The 20,890-nt window shown below is 46.6% G+C and overlaps 1 protein-coding gene across 1 annotated transcript in view; it reads left to right on the top strand.

Moving 5' to 3' along the window:
* The first annotated feature begins 821 nt into the window (after positions 1-821).
* The window catches only part of NOL6 (nucleolar protein 6), a 191,311-nt gene continuing 171,242 nt past the window's right edge, over positions 822-20,890 (top strand). The window contains 4 exon segments of the mRNA XM_030191898.1: positions 822-828; positions 3,114-3,278; positions 3,281-3,309; positions 20,749-20,865. Of these exon segments, the coding sequence (XP_030047758.1) occupies positions 822-828; positions 3,114-3,278; positions 3,281-3,309; positions 20,749-20,865 (318 nt within the window).

Below are 20,890 nucleotides of genomic sequence, written 5' to 3' on the forward strand. Positions count from 1 at the left end.
CATGGAATGTTGCTACTATATGAGTTTCTGCCAGGTATTTGTGACCTGGATCGGCCACTGTTGGAAACAGGATGCTGGCTTGATGGACCTTTGGTCTTTCCCAGTATGGCAACACTTATGTACTTATGTACCTGAAATTACAAGAAAGATGTGCGTTTTGAGGTTCTCCACCTCTTGAGAATTGCCACTATTGACGGGGTCACATCACCATGAATACAAATTGTAGGAGACAAAACTATTTTCCACATGATGTGAGAGGTCTTGTTCTAAAACTTCCAAGTCGGTCTTCCTTTTTTTTTTTTTTACCCCGATACAAGGGGGCTGTTGTCCAGAATAGATGCCATTTTGTATTGGTTTCCTCCAACTGTTGCCAAGAGTCAAAATCTTTTTCCTGGTTAATGTAACCTAAAATACCTCATCCTTATCGTTCACCAGACCAATCCAAACCCATGGTTATGTTCCCCTCAACCAGTGGACGAAGACCTCTATCAGAAATAGGGAAGTTGGACAAGATTTGGTCATACGTATCCAAAAGTTGGGAATGAAGGGGGAATGTGCTGTTGCTGGGGGATTTCAACTTGTTGGATGCAGATTGGAAGGTCCCATCTGCGGAATCAGAAGAAACAGAAATATTGTGGATGGTGTTCAAAGTGCACTGCTGAGACAAATGGTAATGGAATTCCGGGGGGGGGGGGGAGGGAGGGGGTGACGCCAATGGAGAACGTGTGGTCCAGCATCAGGATGGGTGCCCACTTGGCCAATAGTGGATCATCACACTCCGTGGTTTGATGTAAGAGCTAAAGCAGGGGGTAGGGGAAGACATGTCGGGTACTGTCGGCAATACTTGGATTCTTGTTACAACCACATCTCCCCATCGTGTTTGGCTGTCGGTATGGTTGGCATGGTGGGTTTCTGCCAGGTACTGTGACCTGGATTGGCCACTGTTGAGAGCAGGATACTGTACTGGATGGACCATTGGCCTGACCCAGTATGGCTATTCTTATGTCCTGCACTAAAGAAACGTGTGGAATAAGAACCAAAGGTGTTTTGCTATTTAAGGGAGTAAAGGACCTCATATGGCCATGTGCAATGACTTCACTTACTGAACAGACTTTATATTAGTCTGCATAAGGCCCCTTTATAATCATGGGTTCCACAAAATTTCAGGCTTTTTACATTGCAGAAGCACAACATACATCTTCTTTAATAATTACAATTATAACCGTTTGTATCACTTTTATCATCTCTCTATATATAAAAGGCACCTCCAACGTTCTATGAAGCCTCCAACCGGAACTTTGAAGGGGGCGAGATAGATATCCGGTTTGCCGAAGAGTGTGTGCCCCGCCCTCGCGTCACAACGTGATGACGACGAGGGCGGAGCAAACACACTCCACGAAACGCCATCTCCCCCTGCCCCTCGGTGGACATTTTCACATGCGCATCGCGGAGCGCCAACGACAGCAGGCGGACAGGTCCCTGGAGGGGGGTTGGGGGACAGCTGGATCCCTGGCCATGGGTGGCTGCAGGGGGGGCCGGGGGATGGAGCGCCAGCGACAGCAGCGACGAGGTGCCTGCCTGGAGGGGAGTTGGGGACAGCTGGGTCCCTGGCCATGGTGCCTGCAGGGAGGGGGGGGGGGGCTGGGGAACAGGACGCTCGCTGGACACAAAAACCTTGCTAGCGCCCGTTCATCTCTCAAAGAAACGGGCCTTTTTGCTAGTTTCCATATAATAATCGTGTGCTACCGTACTAATAGCTGTCATGCTTTTAAATATTCGCAGCACTACTGTGACCAATCAATCAGGGAGCTACATTAAAACCTATATCTTCCACAGTTTAAGTCCCATTAATGGTTCCATCAGCTCTAATGAAACAAGCAGGCACTTATCTGGCTCTGTCCTTACATTATCTCAGCTGCCAAAGCTGAGAGGTTTGCACACTATGTACATAGGATACCATGTTATCTCCACCTCATAGTGTGCAGACATGTACCATGTGCACGGTACCCTCATGTGTTACTAGACTGCAATATGGGAACATGGAACTCCATGTTATGTGAGCTGTAGTGTGGATAGGCTTATCAGGTATGAGGTCACATTAACTCAGTCACATTTTCATGGACCTTGCTTTCTGGGAGCTCAGCACAGCATATTAAGAAGGGGAGGGGGCAGGGGAGATTTGTGAGTGCATGGGACTTCTTGTTCCTTCCTGGAATGTAGCTTCGGTAGCAGTTTTAAAATACAGCGGAATGATCCCTGCATTCATGTATGCATGGAGTTAACTTGGAATAAACTCCCTGAGCCCATTCGCCAGGCCCCCCTCCCTGCTCATCTTCAATCATTGCTCAAAGCCACCTCTTCAATGTAGCCTTCAGACGCCTACCACCATACATATTCAGGAAATCTAGACTGCCCAACTTGAACATTTCGTCGGTTAGATTGTAAGCTCCTTTGAGCAGGGGACCTGTCCTTCTTTGTTGAACTGTACAGCGCTGCGTAACCCTAGTAGCGCTCTAGAAATTGTTAAGTAGTTGCATGGAGTTAAGGCCATTACTTGGGAAATACCTGTGTTTTTTTTTTTTTTTTAAATTCTTTTTCAAACTTTTTGCCATAACTTTGTGTATCAAACTAGGATATAAAACGCCCTAGTTAGCAAGAGCTCTGACTGGCGTACTCTTTGTGGGAGAGTTTATACCAAAATCAGATCTGTAGGAGGACAGGAAAGAGCAACTTCCAGCCAACAGTCTTCTACATAAGTGTGCTTCTTGTTTGAAATAATGATTTAAGTCATGGTGCGAAAATGAATCTTCAACAATATGCAATGATTTTTAATTTGGATAATGTAACTCCTTTTTGAAAATAGCTTTAGATATTATGTATATCTGTCTTCTGCTCGTCATCTTATGTTTTGAGTGTTCATGGATTACTTCCTTAGCTGGACTCTGGTTCTGAACATATTGGAGATTCCAGTAGGATAGGAGACTTGGAAACAGTTGACGATCCCTCTTTGTTGTTGTTGTTAAATGCCTCCAGTTAATAAAATATTGCGTGGCATTGATCTTTGTTTTTTCTAACTATAGGAGTTCGAAGAGCACAATGAAGATGAAGCAAAGACAAAGATGAAGGAGAGAACCAGAATGCCCCTAAGAAATCAAAGCTCAAGAAACAGAGAGAAGAGGCACTACCTGATGATGTGCTGAGACCTGTCAAACTGAGTGGGTCTGAGCTCTACAAACCCCCGACGAATGAGGAGCTGAACCAGCTGAAGGAAACGGAGAACCTTTCCTTTCCAGCCTCCTCCGTATGCAGGTGAATAGGGAACATCAGTTTGCCCACTTTTCCTTCTTGTTTCAATACTGTAGACCCTAATTGACCCCTATTGAAGAAATTTGCATATAAGTGATTTTCTTAGTACACGATGACCTTTTGAATGTCTTAAGTGTGTTTAACTGGTAATCCTGTTCAATCTATGTTGTCGGATGGAGTTTGTTTTTAATGCCAGTGATGAATGAAGGCAGCTGCTTATGTCTGAGACTTTTTTCTCTATGATTTGTGGATGGTTGGTTTGGGTTGTGAATTAAGGGCAATTGTATTAGTGAGCTGTGACTATTTTAAAACTACCATAGTATCAGTTTAAAGCACAGCTAATAGTCACAGGAGACCTCAGTTTAAACTTCAGTTCCCTCCCACCTTGACTCTCGCCCACCATTGACCTGATCTCTGATATATAGGCCCTTGAACCAATTAATGGCTAGAAATTTAATTAGGGCCTCTCTATCAGCCAGTATTTAGATTAGCTCTTAGAAATACAGTCTACTTAGGCCCACAGAGGGGAGCCTATTATTTTATTATATGCTAATATTTAGTTTTGGTTGTAATAACTAGCAGGAGACTTTTGTTTACATATTCCCACTCCAATAGCAACTTAATTAAGAAATCAATAATACGATGCAGGCAGCAGCAAGGGGGGGCTAGCCAGTCTTTTGCACTGAGTGTCAAATGTTTGATTATCTCCCAGTTGGTGAGAAGTCATATGTATGTACTAACTAGGGGAATGGGTCTGATCTCTGGAGGCTAGAGTAGCAGACAGAGGATTGTAGAGGAGGTCTACAGGGACATAATAGAGAAGACCCACCTCCATTCTGACAACCTCTGCCCTGCCATGGAGGAAAAGGTCACCTGAAGGGAGATTATCACTGTGGAGAGGCTGGAAGTAATCCTGTAGCCAGGACCTTTCTTCCAAGGGATGCAATATCCTCATGCTACAAGGCTGTTTCTCTAGGGGCTTCTGCCCAGGAGGGAAGGGTTAGGAGGCCGTTTTTGGTTGGAGATTACATCTTTAGGTATGTAGATAGCTGGGTGGCCGGTGGATGTGAAGATGCTTGGTCGTTTGCCTGCCTGATGACCTCACATCACCTAGGTAAGATTTAAGACAGTGCTGGGGAGGAGCCTGCTGTTTTGGTACATGTGGGTACCAATGAGATAGGAAAATGCGGAAGGTTCTGGAAGCCAAATTTAGGTTCTAAGGTAGGAAGCTGAAATCCAGAACCTTCAGGTTAGCATTTTCCAAAGTGCTTCCTGTTCCATGTGCAGGACTCAAGAGATAGGCAGAGAGCTCCGGAGTCTGAATTCGGGGATGAGAGGAGGGTTTTGGATTTCTTAGGAAATGGGCAACATTTATTTATTTATGACATTTGTAATCCCGCATTTTTTCCAACAAGTTCGGGTTCAACGTGGATTACATCAAACAATTATAAGTATTTTACAATTAATAAACTGTAACGGTAGACAAAGCAATGATATCACGTGTTAACAGTATTGCAGTAGAATGACACATTTTGAAATGTCAGGTTTACCAGAAGATTAACAATTGCTAGCAATGGTAAGGGATTTACTGAATAAGAATACTTTCAACCATTTGCGAAATTTTAACTAATCGGTACCGTCTCTGGGAAGAGTGAGCCTTTTCTGGAAAGATGAGCTCCACTTCCACCAGGATGGAACCAGGGATGACATCAACATTTAAAAAGGAGATGGCATATGGCAATGCAGGTACATTAAAGATTTCTGGTGGGGACTAGGCCAATATTTGAGCGGGGTCCTAGGTTATTCGATTGTCATCACCCTTGATAAATGTTCCTGGGTATCCCTGGGCATTGGGGTGCGGGCACACAAGGGGAACAATTGTTTCTGAGTAAATCTTGCATAGTGGGGAAAAAATGTATTCTCAATCACTGGGTAATGGATATGCCTCCCTCTCATTGGTATTGGAGGAACAGGCTACACCAACTAATGCTTTGGGAATCGAGAGGGGCGCAAATGAGGTTCCTCAGCATCTGGGGGAAATACATAAACACGATATCCCCAAGAGCACGTAGTCAAGTGCTCAATGGGTTACCATGGGGGAAAGGAGGAGAAAGGGAAGGATAAGATATGGAAATGCAGACAGGTAGGGAGGGTTGGGGGGGGGGGGGGAGTTGAGGATAGGGGGAACGGGAACAGATAGAGGAAGACTTGGATCATGAGCCTCTTAATCAAACAAGTCATGTTGAAGCAACACCCACATTGAGGGCATAATATCAGCATCTGTAATGGCTGAGGTTCGGAATGCTGGAATAAACTGGTGGGGGGGGGGGAAGGTAGATGGGGGGAGGGGGAGGAGAAGAATGGGGTAAAAATAAAACTATTGGAAACCAACTTGTACCATGCTATGAAACTGTCACATGGCCAGCCGTACATTGTATACAGATGTATCTGTGCATTCTATTCCTGTTGTAATGGTTCCAATGAAAATTGATTTAAACATAAAAGAAGATGGAGCAGCTTTTAAACTAGAAACTGGGCGAAGGCCGACAGTTTCTCAAAAGCGCATGGTTCAGAATAAGGTATCTTTAATAGATATCGCCAAAACAGGGAAGATAGGGCATCCCAATAGCAAAATTGCAGAGGAGACCATAGTAGACCAGGGGGCTCATTTTCAAAGCACTTAAGACTTACAACGTTCCATAGGTTACTGTGTAACTTTGCAAGTCTAAGTGCTTTGAAAATACACCTCTAGGTGTGTGTAAATACAGAGCAGACAGATTTTAAAGATTGTGAATTTACAACTGCTGAGCAAGTTGTAGGAATAACAACCGTTGTTTGAAATGTCTGTATGTAAGCATCAGAAGCTTAAGAAATAAGATGTGAGAGTAAGAATGCACTAAATGTAAAATCTTCTCTATATAAAATGCACCTCCAACGTTCTGAAGCCTCCACAAGTCCCAACGTTCTAAATGCATGGTGGTGAAACCAGGAATTCGCCCATGAGTGTTGGCCCCGCCCCCCAAATCAAACGTCATGACGTAGAGGGCGGACCAATGACACTCAATCGCATCGCGAACCCGTTACTAAGCAACGGAACGTGACATAAGACACATCGCGCAACAAAGAAAACCAGCACACAGTTGCTACGCGACGTCAACAGCAACGCTGAAAGGACCATATAGATCTCTGCTCCCACACAAACAACGGACACGGAGGGCATAGGAGGGAAGGAAAAAAAACCCAGCACATACACACACACTCTCACTCTTAACTGGCTATAATAAGCAACTGACCTGCCACTACCACAGGGACTGCTAGCATCTCTCTCTCGCTCTCTCTCACTCTCACTCTCACTCTCACTCACTCACACACACATGGGACACAGAGGGGATGGAAGACGAGGAACAAATCGTTGGGTATGGAGGGGGCGGCAGGGAAGATAAGGCAAGAACTGCTCAAATGTTTGTGCTGTGCTATGCACAATTATAATGCTGTCTCTTCATTACACTCTCTCTATAGCCTTGCTAGCGCCCGTTTCATTTGTTTACGAAACGGGCCTTTTTTACTAGTTAGATATAATAGGCATTTCTGAGACCTGGTGGAAGGGAGAATAACCAGTGAGACACTGTCATACCGGGGTACAAATGATATCGTAGAAATAGAATGGATCGAATTGGTGGAGTGGGTGGCATTGAGGCTCATTTTCAAAGCACATAGACTTACAAAGTTTCATAGTAACCTATGGAACTTTGAAAGTCTAAGTACTTTTAAAATGAGCACCATTGTATATTAAGGAGAGCCTTGAATCAAACAGATTGAAAATTCTGCAGAAAACAAAACACATCTTGAAAGCCCTATGGAGAGAAATTCCATGTGTAAAGGGGATAAAGATAGTGATAGGAGTGTACTACTGTCCACCTTGCCAGGATGAACAGACAGATGCAGAAATGTTATAAAAAATTAGGAAGGCTAACTAATGGTGATTTCAATTACCTCAATATTGACTGGATAAATGTAACATCAGGGAGGAAAGATCCCTTGATGAAATCAAGGATTGCTTTATGGAGCAGCTGATTTAGGAACCAGCTGCTCCGTAAAGCAGGGGGAACAATTTTAAGACCCAGTGTAGTGCATGATCTGGTTCCGGAGGTAATAGTGCTGGGGCCACTTGATAATAGTGATCAGAACATGATCAGATCAGATTTGATATAAAATCTGGCGTAAGTACATACAGGAAATCCAATACGTTCGCATTTAACTTTCAAAAAGGATACTACAATAAAATGAGGAGAATGGTAAAAAAAAAAAAAAAGCTTAGAGGAGCAGCTGCAAAGGTAAAAATTTACATCGGGCATGGATGTTGTTCAAAAATACTGTCCTGGAGGCCCAATCTAGATATATTCCACGTTTTTTACGCTGCTTATCCTTGAAATAAGCAGTGGATTTTCTCAAGTCCATCTTAGTAATGACTTAAGGACTTCTAGGAAATTATCCAAGCCTTTTTTTAAACCGGGCTTAGCTAGCTGCTTTTACCACATTCTCTGGAAACAAATTTTGATTTTAATTACGTGTCGAGTGAAGAAATATTTTCTCTGGTTTGTTTTAAAATTGCTACTTAGTAGCTTCGTTGCATGCCCCTAGTCCTAGTTTTTGGAAAGAGTAAACAAGTGATTCACGTCTTCCTATTTCACTCCACTCAGTATTTTATAGACCTTATATATCTTCCCTCAGCTGTCTCTTCTTCAAGCTGAAGGTCTCTAGCCACTTTAGCCTTTCCTCATAGGGACGTCATCCATCCCCTTTATCATTTTGTTACCCTTCTCTGTACCTTTTCTAATTCTGCTTTCTATTACGCAGGGGCGTAGCCAGCCTTCCGTGGGAGAGGGGTCCGAGCCCGGGGGGAGGGGGCACATTTTAGCCCTCCCCCCGGCGCCGCCCCCCCCCACCGCCGACATTGCCGCCCCCCCCCGCCGCGAACCGCCGCCGCTGCAGCCTACCTTTACTTTTGCTGGCGGGGGATCCCACTCCCCGCCAGCCGACGTCTTCTTCTTAGTCGCTTCCCGCTCTTCAATTTGTTTGCTGACGTGCAGGACGTCAGACTCAGAGAACAGAACTGTTCTCTGAGTCTGACGTCCTGCACGTATAATTACGTGCAGGACGTCAGCAAACAAATTGAAGTGCAGGAAGGACTGAGAAGACGTCGGCTGGGGGGAGTGGGATCCCCCGCCAGCAAAAGTAAAGGTAGGCGGGGGCGGGTTCGCCGGGAGGGGGTCCTGGGGTGAATCTGCGGGGGCCCCGGCCCCCTCAGGCCCCACGTAGCTACGCCACTGCTATTACGTCACCAAAGGATTAGTCCAGACTAATGGGTTGTAATCATCCGCCAGCAGGTGGAGGTAGAGAATACTGGCTGAGTTCTAATGTACAGATGCTTATAAGGCATAGCTCGTTAGTATTCTCTATCTCCAGCAGGTGGATAGATGCTCCCTATGCAGCTCTGTGACGTTCTTGGTGGTCTCCTGTCCTGTTCCCAGGTTCAGTAGAGTTGGGATTGAGATAGTGTTGTGGCTCAGGTGTAAACCTTTTGGTGGTGCTAGGTCCCTCCCTGCTTTCCGATTACCACTTCTCTGCGTCTGTTCTTCCCTAGCTATTTTTTTCCTCCTCTTTTAAAAAAAAACAAAAACACTTTACCTTAGCATTTTTCTTTGAGAATTATCTTTGGTGTGGGAAGTTATAGGACCTTTTCGTGCAGACTATCTACAAACTGTGAGTACTAGAGCATGGCTGAACTTTTCAAAAGCTGTTCCTGTTGTGGTAGACTATCGCCATTTATCTTCTGTAACGTTTGTGTTAAACTGGCTGAATTACAGTTCCACCAAATTTAAGCTTCGGAGTCCCCGCTCATTGGAACAATGCTGGAGATGGCTCATGTGGGTCAGGGGGGCTTCCTCTCTGCCCTTTTCACCTGAATTTGTACTGAAGAGAATATTTCAAAAAGAGGACATTGTTTGCATTTAAGGAGTTGGAAGAGCTTTCTCCTTCATCTCCTCAAGGTACTGAGGAAGGATTATCAGTATCTTCTGAGCATTCATTTTCTACTGATTTGCCTGAACCAGATATACCTGGTACGGAGAGGGGGTGATCTCACAGCAGCTTGGCTGTTTCTTAAGAACTCCCCTTATTATAACCAAAACTATATAAAGTTTTAAATATTACGTCTCCTGCTCAGGCTGCGTCCTACGTTCCTGTACCCGCTCCGCTGAACGCCTCTGGCGGAAATCTCGGGCCCTTGCTGATTTCTTACACTTTAAGTTCATGCTGACCCTCCTTCCAATCTGTCTTTTACGCGACCAAACAGGATTATTATATCCAATTGACCAACTCTCTTGGCTCTAACCCTCGACTTCTCTTCACCACATTGAACTTTCTCCCTCAAGGTGCCCCCTCCCCCAACTCCCCGCTTCACATTATCTCCTCAGACTCTTGCTGAATTCTTTCACGACAAGGTTCAAAGATAACCTTGAATTCTACTACCTCGCCACCTCTCCATCCACTAGTCCGTTCCCCTCTCTCTCCTTCCCTCATTCCTGTCCTCCTTTCCTGAAGTTACTATAGAGGAAACTACACTTCCTCCTTTCTTCCTCAAAATGTACCACTATTCCTCTGATCGTGATTCCCACCCACCTTCTTATGCCATCTCACCTGCTTTTATTCCTTTTATCTGTCACGTTCTCAACCTCTCACTTTCCACTGCAACTGTCCCTACTGCCTTTAAACATGCTGTGGTCACACCCTCTCATTAAGAGCCTTCACTCGACCCTACTTGTCCCTCTAAATTACCGACCCATCTCCCTCCTTCCCTTTCTCTCAAATTACTTGAGTGTGCTGTTCACACACCGCTGCCTTGATTTTCTGTCCTCGCATGCTATTCTTGACCCACTACAATCTGGTTTTCGCCCTCTCCACTCAACCGAAATGCTGCGCTTACTAAAGTCTCCAATGACCTATTACTGGCTAAATCCAGAGTCTCTATTCCATCCTCATTCTTCTTGATCTTTCTGCTGCTTTTGACACTGTCGATCACAGCATACTCCTCGTACCTGTCCTCACTTGGATTCCAGGGCTCTGTCCTTTCTTGGTTCTCTCCTACCTCTCCCTCCGCACCTCAGTGTTCACTCTGGTGGATCCTCTTCTACTTCTATCCCTCTGCCTGTCGGCGTACCTCAGGGTTCTGTTCTTGTCCCCTCCTCTTTTCTATCTACACTTCTTCCTTGGTTCATTAATCTCATCCCAGTGGCTTTTCCTACCATCTCTATGCTGATGACTCCCAAATCTACCTTTCTACCCCTGATATGCTCACCTTGCATCCAAACCAAGTTTCAGTGTGCTTGTCTGACATTGCTGTCTGATGTCTCAACGCCCACCTGAAATTAAACATGACCAGAAACAACAGAGCTTCTAGTTTTTTCCCCCCAAAACCCACCTCCCCACTCCCCCCCGTTTTCTGTTTCTGTTGATGGCTCTCTCATCTCCCTGTCTCCTCGGCTCGAAACCTTGGGTCATCTTTGACTCTTCTCTCTCCTTCTCTGATCATATCCAGCAGATCGCCCAGACCTGTCGTTCTTTCTTCCAACATCCGTAAAATCCGCCCCCTTTCTTTCTGAGCACTCTACCAAAACCCTCATCCACACCCTGTGTCACCTCTCGTTTAGACTACTGCAATCTGCTTCTTGCTGGCTTCCCCCTTGAATCACCTACTCCCCCCTCCAATCGTTCAAAATCTCTGCTGTCTGTCTTGTCTTCCGCCAGGGTCGCTTACTCATACTACCCCTCTCCTCAAGCGCTTCACTGGCTCCCTATCCGTTTTTCGTATCCTGGTTCAAACTCTATCTACTAAACCTATAAATGTACTCACTCTGCTGCTCCCCAGTACCTAGTAGCGCTTTAGAAATGTTAAGTAGTAGTAGTATCTCTCCACACTCATCCTTCCCTACACCCCTTCCCGTGCACTCCGCTCCATGGATAAATCCTTCTTATCTGTTCCCTTCTCCACTACTGCCAACTCCAGACTTCGCGCCTTCTGTCTCGCTGCACCCTATGCCTGGAATAAACTTCCTGAGCCCCTACGTCTTGCCCCATCCTTGGCCACCTTTAAATCTAGACTGAAAGCCCACCTCTTTGACATTGCTTTTGACTCGTAACCACTTGTAACCACTCGCCTCCACCTACCCTCCTCTCCTCCTTCCTGTACATATTAATTGATTTGATTTGCTTACTTTATTTTTTTTTGTCTATTAGATTGTAAGCTCTTTGAGCAGGGACTGTCTTTCTTCTATGTTTGTGCAGCGCTGTGTAGGCCTTGTAGCGCTATAGAAATGCTAAATAGTAGTAGTAATGGAAGGAAAAATTAGTTTCTTACCTGATAATTTTCTTTCCTTTTAGTTCCAAAGGATCAGTCGAGAATCCACCCTTATTCTCTCTTCAGCATAATTGTTTGTGCATAGTTATACTGTTCCATGTTTCTGGGGCATGTGTTTTGTCCTCTTTAAATTGTTAGTTATATTCTTTAGACTATTTAGAGGCTGGTGATTTTTGGCTATGAGTCACTCTCTTTCCACTGCTTAGCTATCGAATACTGGCTAAGTTCTAATGCACAGGTGCTTGTATTGCACAGCTCTTTAGTGTTCTGTATCTCCGCCTGCTGGCGGATGGGCACAACCTGAACTGATCCTTTTGGACTAAAAGAAAAAAAATGATCGGGTATAAACTAATTTTTTTCCATATTTTTTTTGAGATGCGGTTACCAGAATTACACACAGTATTAGAGGTGGGATTGCACCGTGGAGTAATACAAAGGCATTATATAGTTACTAGTAAAAAAAGACCCGTTTCTGACAGAAATGAAACGGGTGCTAGCAAGGTTTTCCTCGGCGTGTGTATGTGTGAGAGAGTATGTATCTGTGAGAGAGTGAATGTGTGTGTGTGTGTGTGTGTGTGACAGAGAGAGAGAGTGAGTGTGGGTGCGAGTGTGTCTGTGAGAGAGTGTGTGTGTGAGAATGAGAGTGTATGGGAGTGTGTGAATGTGACATAGTGTGAGACATAGTGTGTGTTGGAGCTCCCCCCTGTTCCCCGTTTGGTGTCAGTACCCCTCCCCCTCCTCCCCTCCCCCCTTTCAGAACTGTGTCGCCGCTGAACCCTACAGCCCCCCAAGTTACCACCGCTCCCCCCATCCACCCACCCCCCCCCCGAGGTTTGCAGCAGCCCAGTGCTCCACCCTCCCCCCCCCCCCCAAACAGGTCGCCGGCGCTCCCCCCACCTCTGTCCTACATTAGCTTGAGCGCCACTCCCCTCCTCCTCTCCGTCTGTTAGAAAATAAAAATAAAAAGTTAACCTGCAAAATTGTTTTTACGAAGGAAGCGGGGCCCTGCAGCCAGGCATCTGTTCTGAGCTGTGCATCTGCTCCTCTTCTCACCTTCGACGTCAGTGCCTCTGGAGGTTAACCCCGTAGGAGCGCTGTGTGCAGCGACGTGAGAGGGAGGAGCGATGGGACAGCTGAGAAGCGATGGCAGGCTGCGGGGGCCCCGCTTCCTTCGTAAAGGCATTTGTGCAGGTTAAATTGTTTATTTTTGGTTTTTGTATGGGACGGAGAGAGGGGTGGAGCGGCGCTCAGCTGATGTTGGAGCGGAGGGGGGGGGGGTTGAGTGGCGGCGACCTGTTTGGGGGGGGGTGGAGGGTGGAGCCAGTGGGAGGTGCGTCTTTGGGGGGGGGGGGGTGGAGCAGTGGTTGTTGTGACCTTGGGGGGTGGTGGAGGTGGGGAGCGGTGGCAACATGTTGGGGGGGTGAGGGTGGTAGTGGTGGGAACTTAGGGGGGATAGCGGTGAGGGGCAGTGATTTTGGGGTGTGAGGCGTGCTAGTGGTGGGAACTTGGGGGGGGGGTGTAGGTGTGAGGGGCGGTGACTTTGGGGGGTGTGGTCGGCTGACTGTGTATATCCTCCCGCCCTCTACATCATCACGTTTTGACGCGAGGGCGGGGCAGGCACTCAAGGTGGAGAACTGATCTACACCATGACCAACTTAACTTGGAATGCTGGGTAACTTTTGCATCATAGAACGTTGGAGGTGCGTTTTTATATATAGAGATTTTGTTTTCCTTTCCTTAACATCCTGTTTGCTTTCTTAGATACTGCTGTACACTTACAGAGGGTTGCCTAATGTGTAACTGTGCACCACATAACTATGGTTTGGGTTCTTCTTTCCCACAGGCATCACTTTGCACTTGCTCCACACTAAATGTCATCTGCCATTTGGATGCCCTGTATCCCAATCTCGTAATGTTCTCTTGAAATTGTTCACAATCCTCTTGCGATTTAACAACTTTGAATAACTTTGTGTCATCAGCAAAGTAATTACCTCACCAGTTATTCCCATCTCTAGATCATTTTATAAATGTTATAAATCAAGAGTTCCCAGCACAGACCACTGGGGGAACTCCACTATCTGCCGTTCTCCATTGAGAATACTGACCATTTAACCCTACTCTCTGTTTCTGTCTTTTTAACCAGTTTATAATACACAATAGGACATTACCTCCTATCCCATGACTTTCTAATTTCCTCGGGAATCTTTCATGAGGTACTTTGTCAAATGCCTTTTGAAATCTAGATACACAATATCAACTAGCTCACCTTTTTCCACATGTTTATTCAATAATAGATTGGTGAGGCAATATTTCCCTTTACTGAATCCATGTTGGCTTTGTCACATTAATCCATGGATATATATATATATATATCTCTATATAAAAGGCAACACCAACGTTCTATGAAGCCTCCAGCCGGAAGTGTGAAGGGGGCGAGATATTCGGTTTCCCTATGAGTGTCTGCCCCGCCCTCTCTGTAACACAGTCAGTGAAGGAAAACAGCAGAGCACGAAATCAAATCGCTGGCTCTGTAACAGTGAAGGACTCAGAGGGGGGAGGGGAGAGAGGCCAGAGGGCAGGGACACACACACTCCCACATGCACACAGAAGAAAACATTGTTAGCCCCCCGTTTCATTTGCATCAGAAACGGGGCTTTTTACTAGTATATATATATATGCTCTGTAATTTATTCTTTATAATAGTCTCTACCATTTTGCTTGACACCACGTCGGGCACACCTGTCTATAGTTTCCCTGGATCACCTCTGGAACCCGTAAAAAAAAAAAAAAAAATTGGCGTTAAATTGGTCCCCTCCAATCTCCCGGTTCCATACTGTGATTCCAACCATCTATACTCTTACCAAAGATGCATAGGGAATGCCATACAGGGCAGTGCTGCAGTCTCCAGACAGATCTCTCTTGTACCTTTCAGCCATTATATTTCTTGTAAGGTTTCCAATTTCAGTAATAATAATGCATATAACCATTTCGAGCTATAGGTGCTGCATAAATTTTTTTTTTTATATATATATATCTATTATACCGTGTTTCCCCGAAAATAAGACAGTCTTATATTAATTTTGCCCCCAAAAATGCGCTAGGTCTTATTTTCAGGGGCTGTCTTATTTTTTCGGGGAAGCATCGGGGTTGGCCCGCCCCGCCCTCCGTCGCTCCCGGAACTAACCTTAATGCCTCCTTTCACCTTCGCAGCAAGCAGCAGCAGGGCAGGCCACTCCTTCCGTGTCCCGCCCTTGCCTGACGCAACATCCGCACGGGCGTGGCACGGAAGGAAGGCGAGGTCTGCCCTGCTGCTGCGAAGGTGAAAGGAGGCGGTAAAGGTTAGTTCCGGGAGCGACGAAGGGGGGCCCGGTGACCTCGGGTGGGGGGGGGGGGTGGCCCGGGGGCGGCCTTGTCTGGCTCTCGGCGGCCCTGCTTTCAAACAAAAATTTGCTAGGTCTTACTTTCGGGGGAGGCCTTATATCTACCAATTCAGGAAAAACCTCTACTAGGTCTTACTTTTGGGGAAACAGGGTATATCACACATTCAACCAGAGTCTGGCTCCAGCTCTTCTTCAACTTTCTTCTTATACAGGGACTGCTGAGTGGGAGGGTTTATTCTAATCAAAGCCAATTGACATCACCACTGCATTGGTCAGAAATCCCACAGCTTTAAAAATCTTGGTAGAAACAGATATTTTAAAGCTAGAATCAGAGCTCAGAATTTTACTGAAGCCAAGTGAGCATGCATTTGTTTCCTGATGCTTCTCTCTGGGTGGGAAGGAGAGGAGCAGCTGTTGTGCCTGTTGAGTCACATGGATGATTGGGTGGTACATAATCTGAGCTGCTGCTCACTATTGTTGAGGAGGACTTAATTAGGATCTTTTTGGTATTGTGAAGATGATGAGGCTATTGTGAAGGTGGAGCTGCCACCTCAGGATCCCAGGTCCCTCTTTCACTCAGGGTGAGCTGGTTCTCAGTATGCAGATTTTATGCAAATTAGTCTACTACCCCTTTCTACTCGGGGTGACCTGGTTCTCAAAAAGGCAAACATAGTCAGGTCTCATCAACAGGCTTTTTCTCATACCAATCTTTATTCCAGCCTCTGGGGCCACACTTCTTTTAGCTTAAAACACTTTCACAAGCTTAAACAGTTCTCCCAGCTTAACCATTTCTTCCTACTCGGTGCAATCTTCCCGCTTAAACATTTCTTCTTGCACAGTTCAATACCCAACAGATTTCTTCCCCCTGAGCCCTCCCACACAGACATCTGGGCTCAGTACTAACTCAGTCCTGGACACACAGTCCTTCCTTGTAGCACACAATTCTTATACTTGATACTCTAGGGCAGTGATGGGCAACCTTTTGAGCTTGGTGTGTCAAATTCGCGAAAAAAACGAGCATAACTCGGGTGGTGTGTCACTTCGAGAAAAATCTACTAGGACCGCCCCTGGGCCCCCCTACCCGAGATCGCTGCCCACCCGAGGTTGCTGGGCCCCCCCCCTCCACCTGCTACCGGGCCCAGAACTAACCTTAAAGCCTCCTTTCACGTCGCAGCAAGCAGCAGCAGGGCAGACCTCTCCTCCTCCCTTCTGTGCTCTGCCCTCGCGGACGTTACGTCAGGCGAGGGCGGGACACGGAAGGAAGGAGTGGCCTGCCCTGCTGCTGCTTGCTGCGACGTGAAAGGAGGCTTTAAGGTTAGTTTCCGGGAGCGAGGAGGGAGGGCGGACCACACTGTGGTGGCGCCGCGTGTCATCAAAAATGGCTACGCGTGTCAGTGCTGACACGCGTGTCATAGGTTCGCCATCAGGGCTCTAGGGCCTTCTTACCCCAGCCGTATTAACTCAGTCCTTCTTGTAACACACAGTTCACCACCAGTCCAAAGGGCTCAGCCAGTACTTCTCATGGGGATCCTCCTGCTTCAGCTACCAGCTCTCTTCTTTAGCTGCTAGCTCTCCTCCCTCCCTCACAACTCAGGTAGGGTATTAAGTGCTTAATGGCCAAACAGGACCCATCCCATAACCTGCTGCACCTGTTTCTATCCCCAGGACTCTCCTCGGTCCTAGCGACCTTCTGCTATACACCCCCTTACTGGCTCCCTTTAGTGACTTACCCAGCCCTTCTCCCTGGACATTTTAGGGGAACAGCGCCCTCTAGGGGCCTAACCAGGGTAGGACAGCCTCTTCCTTCTCACAGTATGCTGTTACTGCTACTTCTGCTGAAATTCTGCATAACTGTGGAGCACAAAATTTGCGCAGAATTCCCCAGTTGTGCAGAATTCATTACTTCTTTACAGAATCTGCGCGCTCCCTCTTTTTTTTATTTATTTATTTATAACAGTTTTACAATTATAATCAAGCATAACTTGTTTGAAAAGCGATACATTTCCCACTTTAAATTTTAGGAATACAATATTAGTAAAGAAAAAAAAATGAAAATCTCGCTCAAGTCCACATAAATAGTGCAAGATGTGCGCTCTCCCTCTTGCTGCCACTCAGCCTATCTGAGCACAGCACGCCCTGGTGGTCTAGTGGCCTCTTCAGGGGCAGGGGAGAACCCCACTCTTTCCTGCCCCGCTGCCGCCGCTTTTTCCAAATACCACTTGAAGTCTTGGGCGCCCATTTGGAAAAAGCATGGCACCAGCGAGAGAGCAGCGACAGTGGGGCAGGAAAGAGTGAGGGTCTTTCCTGCCCTAAAGAGGTTCTCCCACTGCAGTTCCTCCTTCTCCTCTTGCCTCACGGGTTAGTGCGGGAGTGGCTGGAGGAGGGAGGGAAGGGCTGTTAAAAAAAAAAAAAGGGGGGTGCTGTAAGTGGGAGGGGTCTGCAAAAGGGATGCTATGAGAAAGGGCTGCAAAAAAGGGGGATCTGTGTAAAAATGGGGGATGCTGTCAGGGAGGAAAGGCTGTAAATAAAATAAAATTTAAAAAACACCCCAAAAGGGGGGATGCTATGGGTGGGAAGAGGCTGCAAAAAAAAGGGGGATGCTATGAGGGAGAGAGGGGGCTGCAAAAAAAAAAAAAAAGGGGGGGGCTGCTCTGTGTGGGGGAGGGAGGGGCTGTTAAAAAAAAAAAAAAAAAGGTTACTATGTTTGGGTACAGGGGGGCTGGAAAAAATATGGATGGTGTGTAGGTGCAGGGAGGGGGGTCTGTAAAAAAAAATAAGTGGAAGGTGTGGGTGCTGGGAAAAATATAGATGGTATCTGTGTACACAGAATGGGGGCTGTAATGTTGGTTAAATTATGCCAAATACACTTGCAGTATCTGCAAATTTTGTGTGCAGAATTTGCATGTGTGTAGAATTTTGAAATTGTTTGCACAGAATTTTGATTTTTTTTTTTTTTTTTTTTGGTACAGAATTCCAGCAGGAGTAAGGGGCCCTTTTACTAAGCCATATAGGTGCCTACACACGCCCAACGGCTCGTCAATTTGGAATTACTAGGTGGCCCGGGCGGCAATTTCATTTTTTACGCACGTCCACTACACGCGCTGGAATATATTTTCGTTTTCTGGCGCATGGGCGGTAATCGGCATTTGAATGCACGTTGACCATTATCACCAGATTAACGCATGAGACCTTAACGCTAAATGAATGGGTGGCAGTAAGGTGTCAGACCCAAAATGGACGCGTGGCAATTTTCATTTAGCTGCACCCTCCCCCGGTAAAAAAAGGCATTTTTTTACAGGTGCTTGAAAAATGGATATGCGTGCGCCAAAAAAAGGGCCTAGCGCAGGCCACATTTCAGGGCACTTTAGTAAAAGGACCCCTAAGTTACTGCATAAACCTCTGGTGTTGTGCTGCCACCTGCTGGATGATGAGGTGGTAGCATTAGAAACTGAAGAAATACTTTTATCCAGAAATTGCTTTACTTTTAAAACTGTAATACAACACATCAGTGAGATGCATAACATGAAATAATACATAGTACTTCAGTTCAGTGGTGTGCTGGAGCGGGCTCTCACGGGCTCGCGAGAGCCTTTTGTTAAGTTTTTAAGAATTTGGGAGCCGGTTGTTAAAGTAGGCCTCCCCATGGCTACTTTAACACTGACTCCCAAAATGTGGGCTTGGGCCCCCTCCTGAATTCTCTTTTACTTTGCTGGCAGTGATGCTGGCCCCACTAGCCAAGTAAACAGACTGCTGCTGCTCCCTGCTCCTTGTTTCTGACTCTGAGCATCAGGCTGGGACTTTTCATGCAAGCACAAGAAGGTTCCATCATGCTGCTCAGAGCCAGAAACAAGCAGCAGAGAATGGTGGCAGTCCATTTATTGGCTGGTGGGGCTCGGCAAAGGTATGCCTAGCGTGTCTGCACAAGGGAGGGGAGAGAGAGGCATGTATTCCCCCCCCCCTCCCAAATTTCAGGGCCGGCTATGCCCGGAGAGAGAGCCTGTTGTTAAAAATTTACCAGCACACCCCTGCTTCAGTTTCAAAAATTATTCAACCTTCCCCTCCCTCCATGTAGAAAATATCTTAAAAACCAGTAACTATTAGAACTACTCAGGTGTGGACAATCCCTGAATATATTATTTAAAATTGTACTTCTTAATCTTGCCATCAGAGTCCAGAAAAGGGGTAAAGAAATAGTCGTCCTTCCTCTCCCCTTGAGAAAAACTACCCCATTTAGTCAGTATTGTGAGTACATACGCCTAAGTATGCTGTTCCTAAGAGCAGAGTAACACGATAACATAATAAGGTTGTACACCACTATTGCAAGCATGTTCATCCACAGCTAATCTACCGTGTTACTGCTAAATCAACCAAGCACTCCCACAAGAAACAAGGCAAAGCGAAGTGGGAATGACCAGTACAGTAGTTCAGAATGAAAACACAATTCTTTATTAAGCATGTACCATTGCACTTGCTTGAAGGCAAAACATCACATGCAAAAAAAACATTTGCTTGAAGGTGGACTCAACACAGTCCGTGTTTCAGCCCATGCCTTCATCACGAGTCCAATTTCTCGGCAAAACCCAGAATGTGCTGCAAGAATCTCAAAAGTGCTGTAGACTTGGGCTCCAAACCCTTCTAACACGTATTTGTCAGTTATGTGGCTACAGAGAGAGAGAGATGTTGCCTTCAAGCATGCGCTATTATTCATACTTAATAAAGGACTTCTACTTTTATCTTGGTCATTCTCACTTTTTTTTTTTTTAAACTTCTGAATCATTTAAAATACAGTGTCAGACATGGGATGGATGGCAGGGGGGCACAGGACGGAGATGGTGCTGGGCAGACTTATACGGTCTGTGCCAAAGCCGATGGTTGGGAGGCGGGACTGATGGTTGGGAGGCGGGGATAGTGCTGGGTAGACTTATATGGTCTGTGCCAGAGCCGATGGTGGGAGGCGGGACTGATGGTTTGGAGGCGGGGATAGTGCTGGGTAGACTTGTACGGTCTGTGCCAGAACCGGTGCTGGGCAGACTTATACGGTCTGTGCCAGAACCAGTGGTGGGAGGTAGGGCTGATGGTTTGGAGGCGGGGATAGTGCTGGGTAGACTTATACGGTCTGTGCCAGAACCGGTGGTGGGAGGCGGGGCTGATGGTTTGGAGGCGGGGATAGTGCTGGGCAGACTTATACGGTCTGTGCCAGAGCCGGTGGTGGGAGGAAGGGATAGTGCTGGGCAGACTTATACGGTCTGTGCCAGAACCGGTGGTGGGAGGCGGGGCTGGTGGTTGGGAGGCGGGGATAGTACTGGGCAAACGTATACGGTCTGTGCCAGAACCGGTGGTTGGGAGGCGGGGATAGTACTGGGCAAACGTATACGGTCTGTGCCAGAGCCGGTGGTGGGAGGAGGCGGGGCTGGTGGTTGGGAGGCGGGGATAGTGCTGGGCAGACTTATACGGTCTGTGCCCGGAAAAGGACAGGTACAAATCAAGGTAAGGTATACACAAAAAGTAGCACACGTGAGTTTATCTTGTTGGGCAGACTGGATGGACCGCGCAGGTCTTTTTTTTTCTGCCGTCATCATCTACTATGTGTATTAGGAAGGTCCTGGTTCCTAACAATGTTCCCTTGGTGCTTTTATTCATTGGTAGATTGAGGAGCTCTTGAAGGAAGTGACGCTAAAGGAGAAGAACAGGAAGTGCATCGATGCCTTTCTCCATGACCTGAACACCCTGCTGAGTCGTGTCCCTGAGACCCAGGAAACTGAGGCAAGTTGCTCCCCTGGTAGCTGGG

Source organism: Microcaecilia unicolor, chromosome 2, assembly GCF_901765095.1.
Source record: "Microcaecilia unicolor chromosome 2, aMicUni1.1, whole genome shotgun sequence".
Classification (NCBI taxonomy): domain Eukaryota; kingdom Metazoa; phylum Chordata; class Amphibia; order Gymnophiona; family Siphonopidae; genus Microcaecilia; species Microcaecilia unicolor.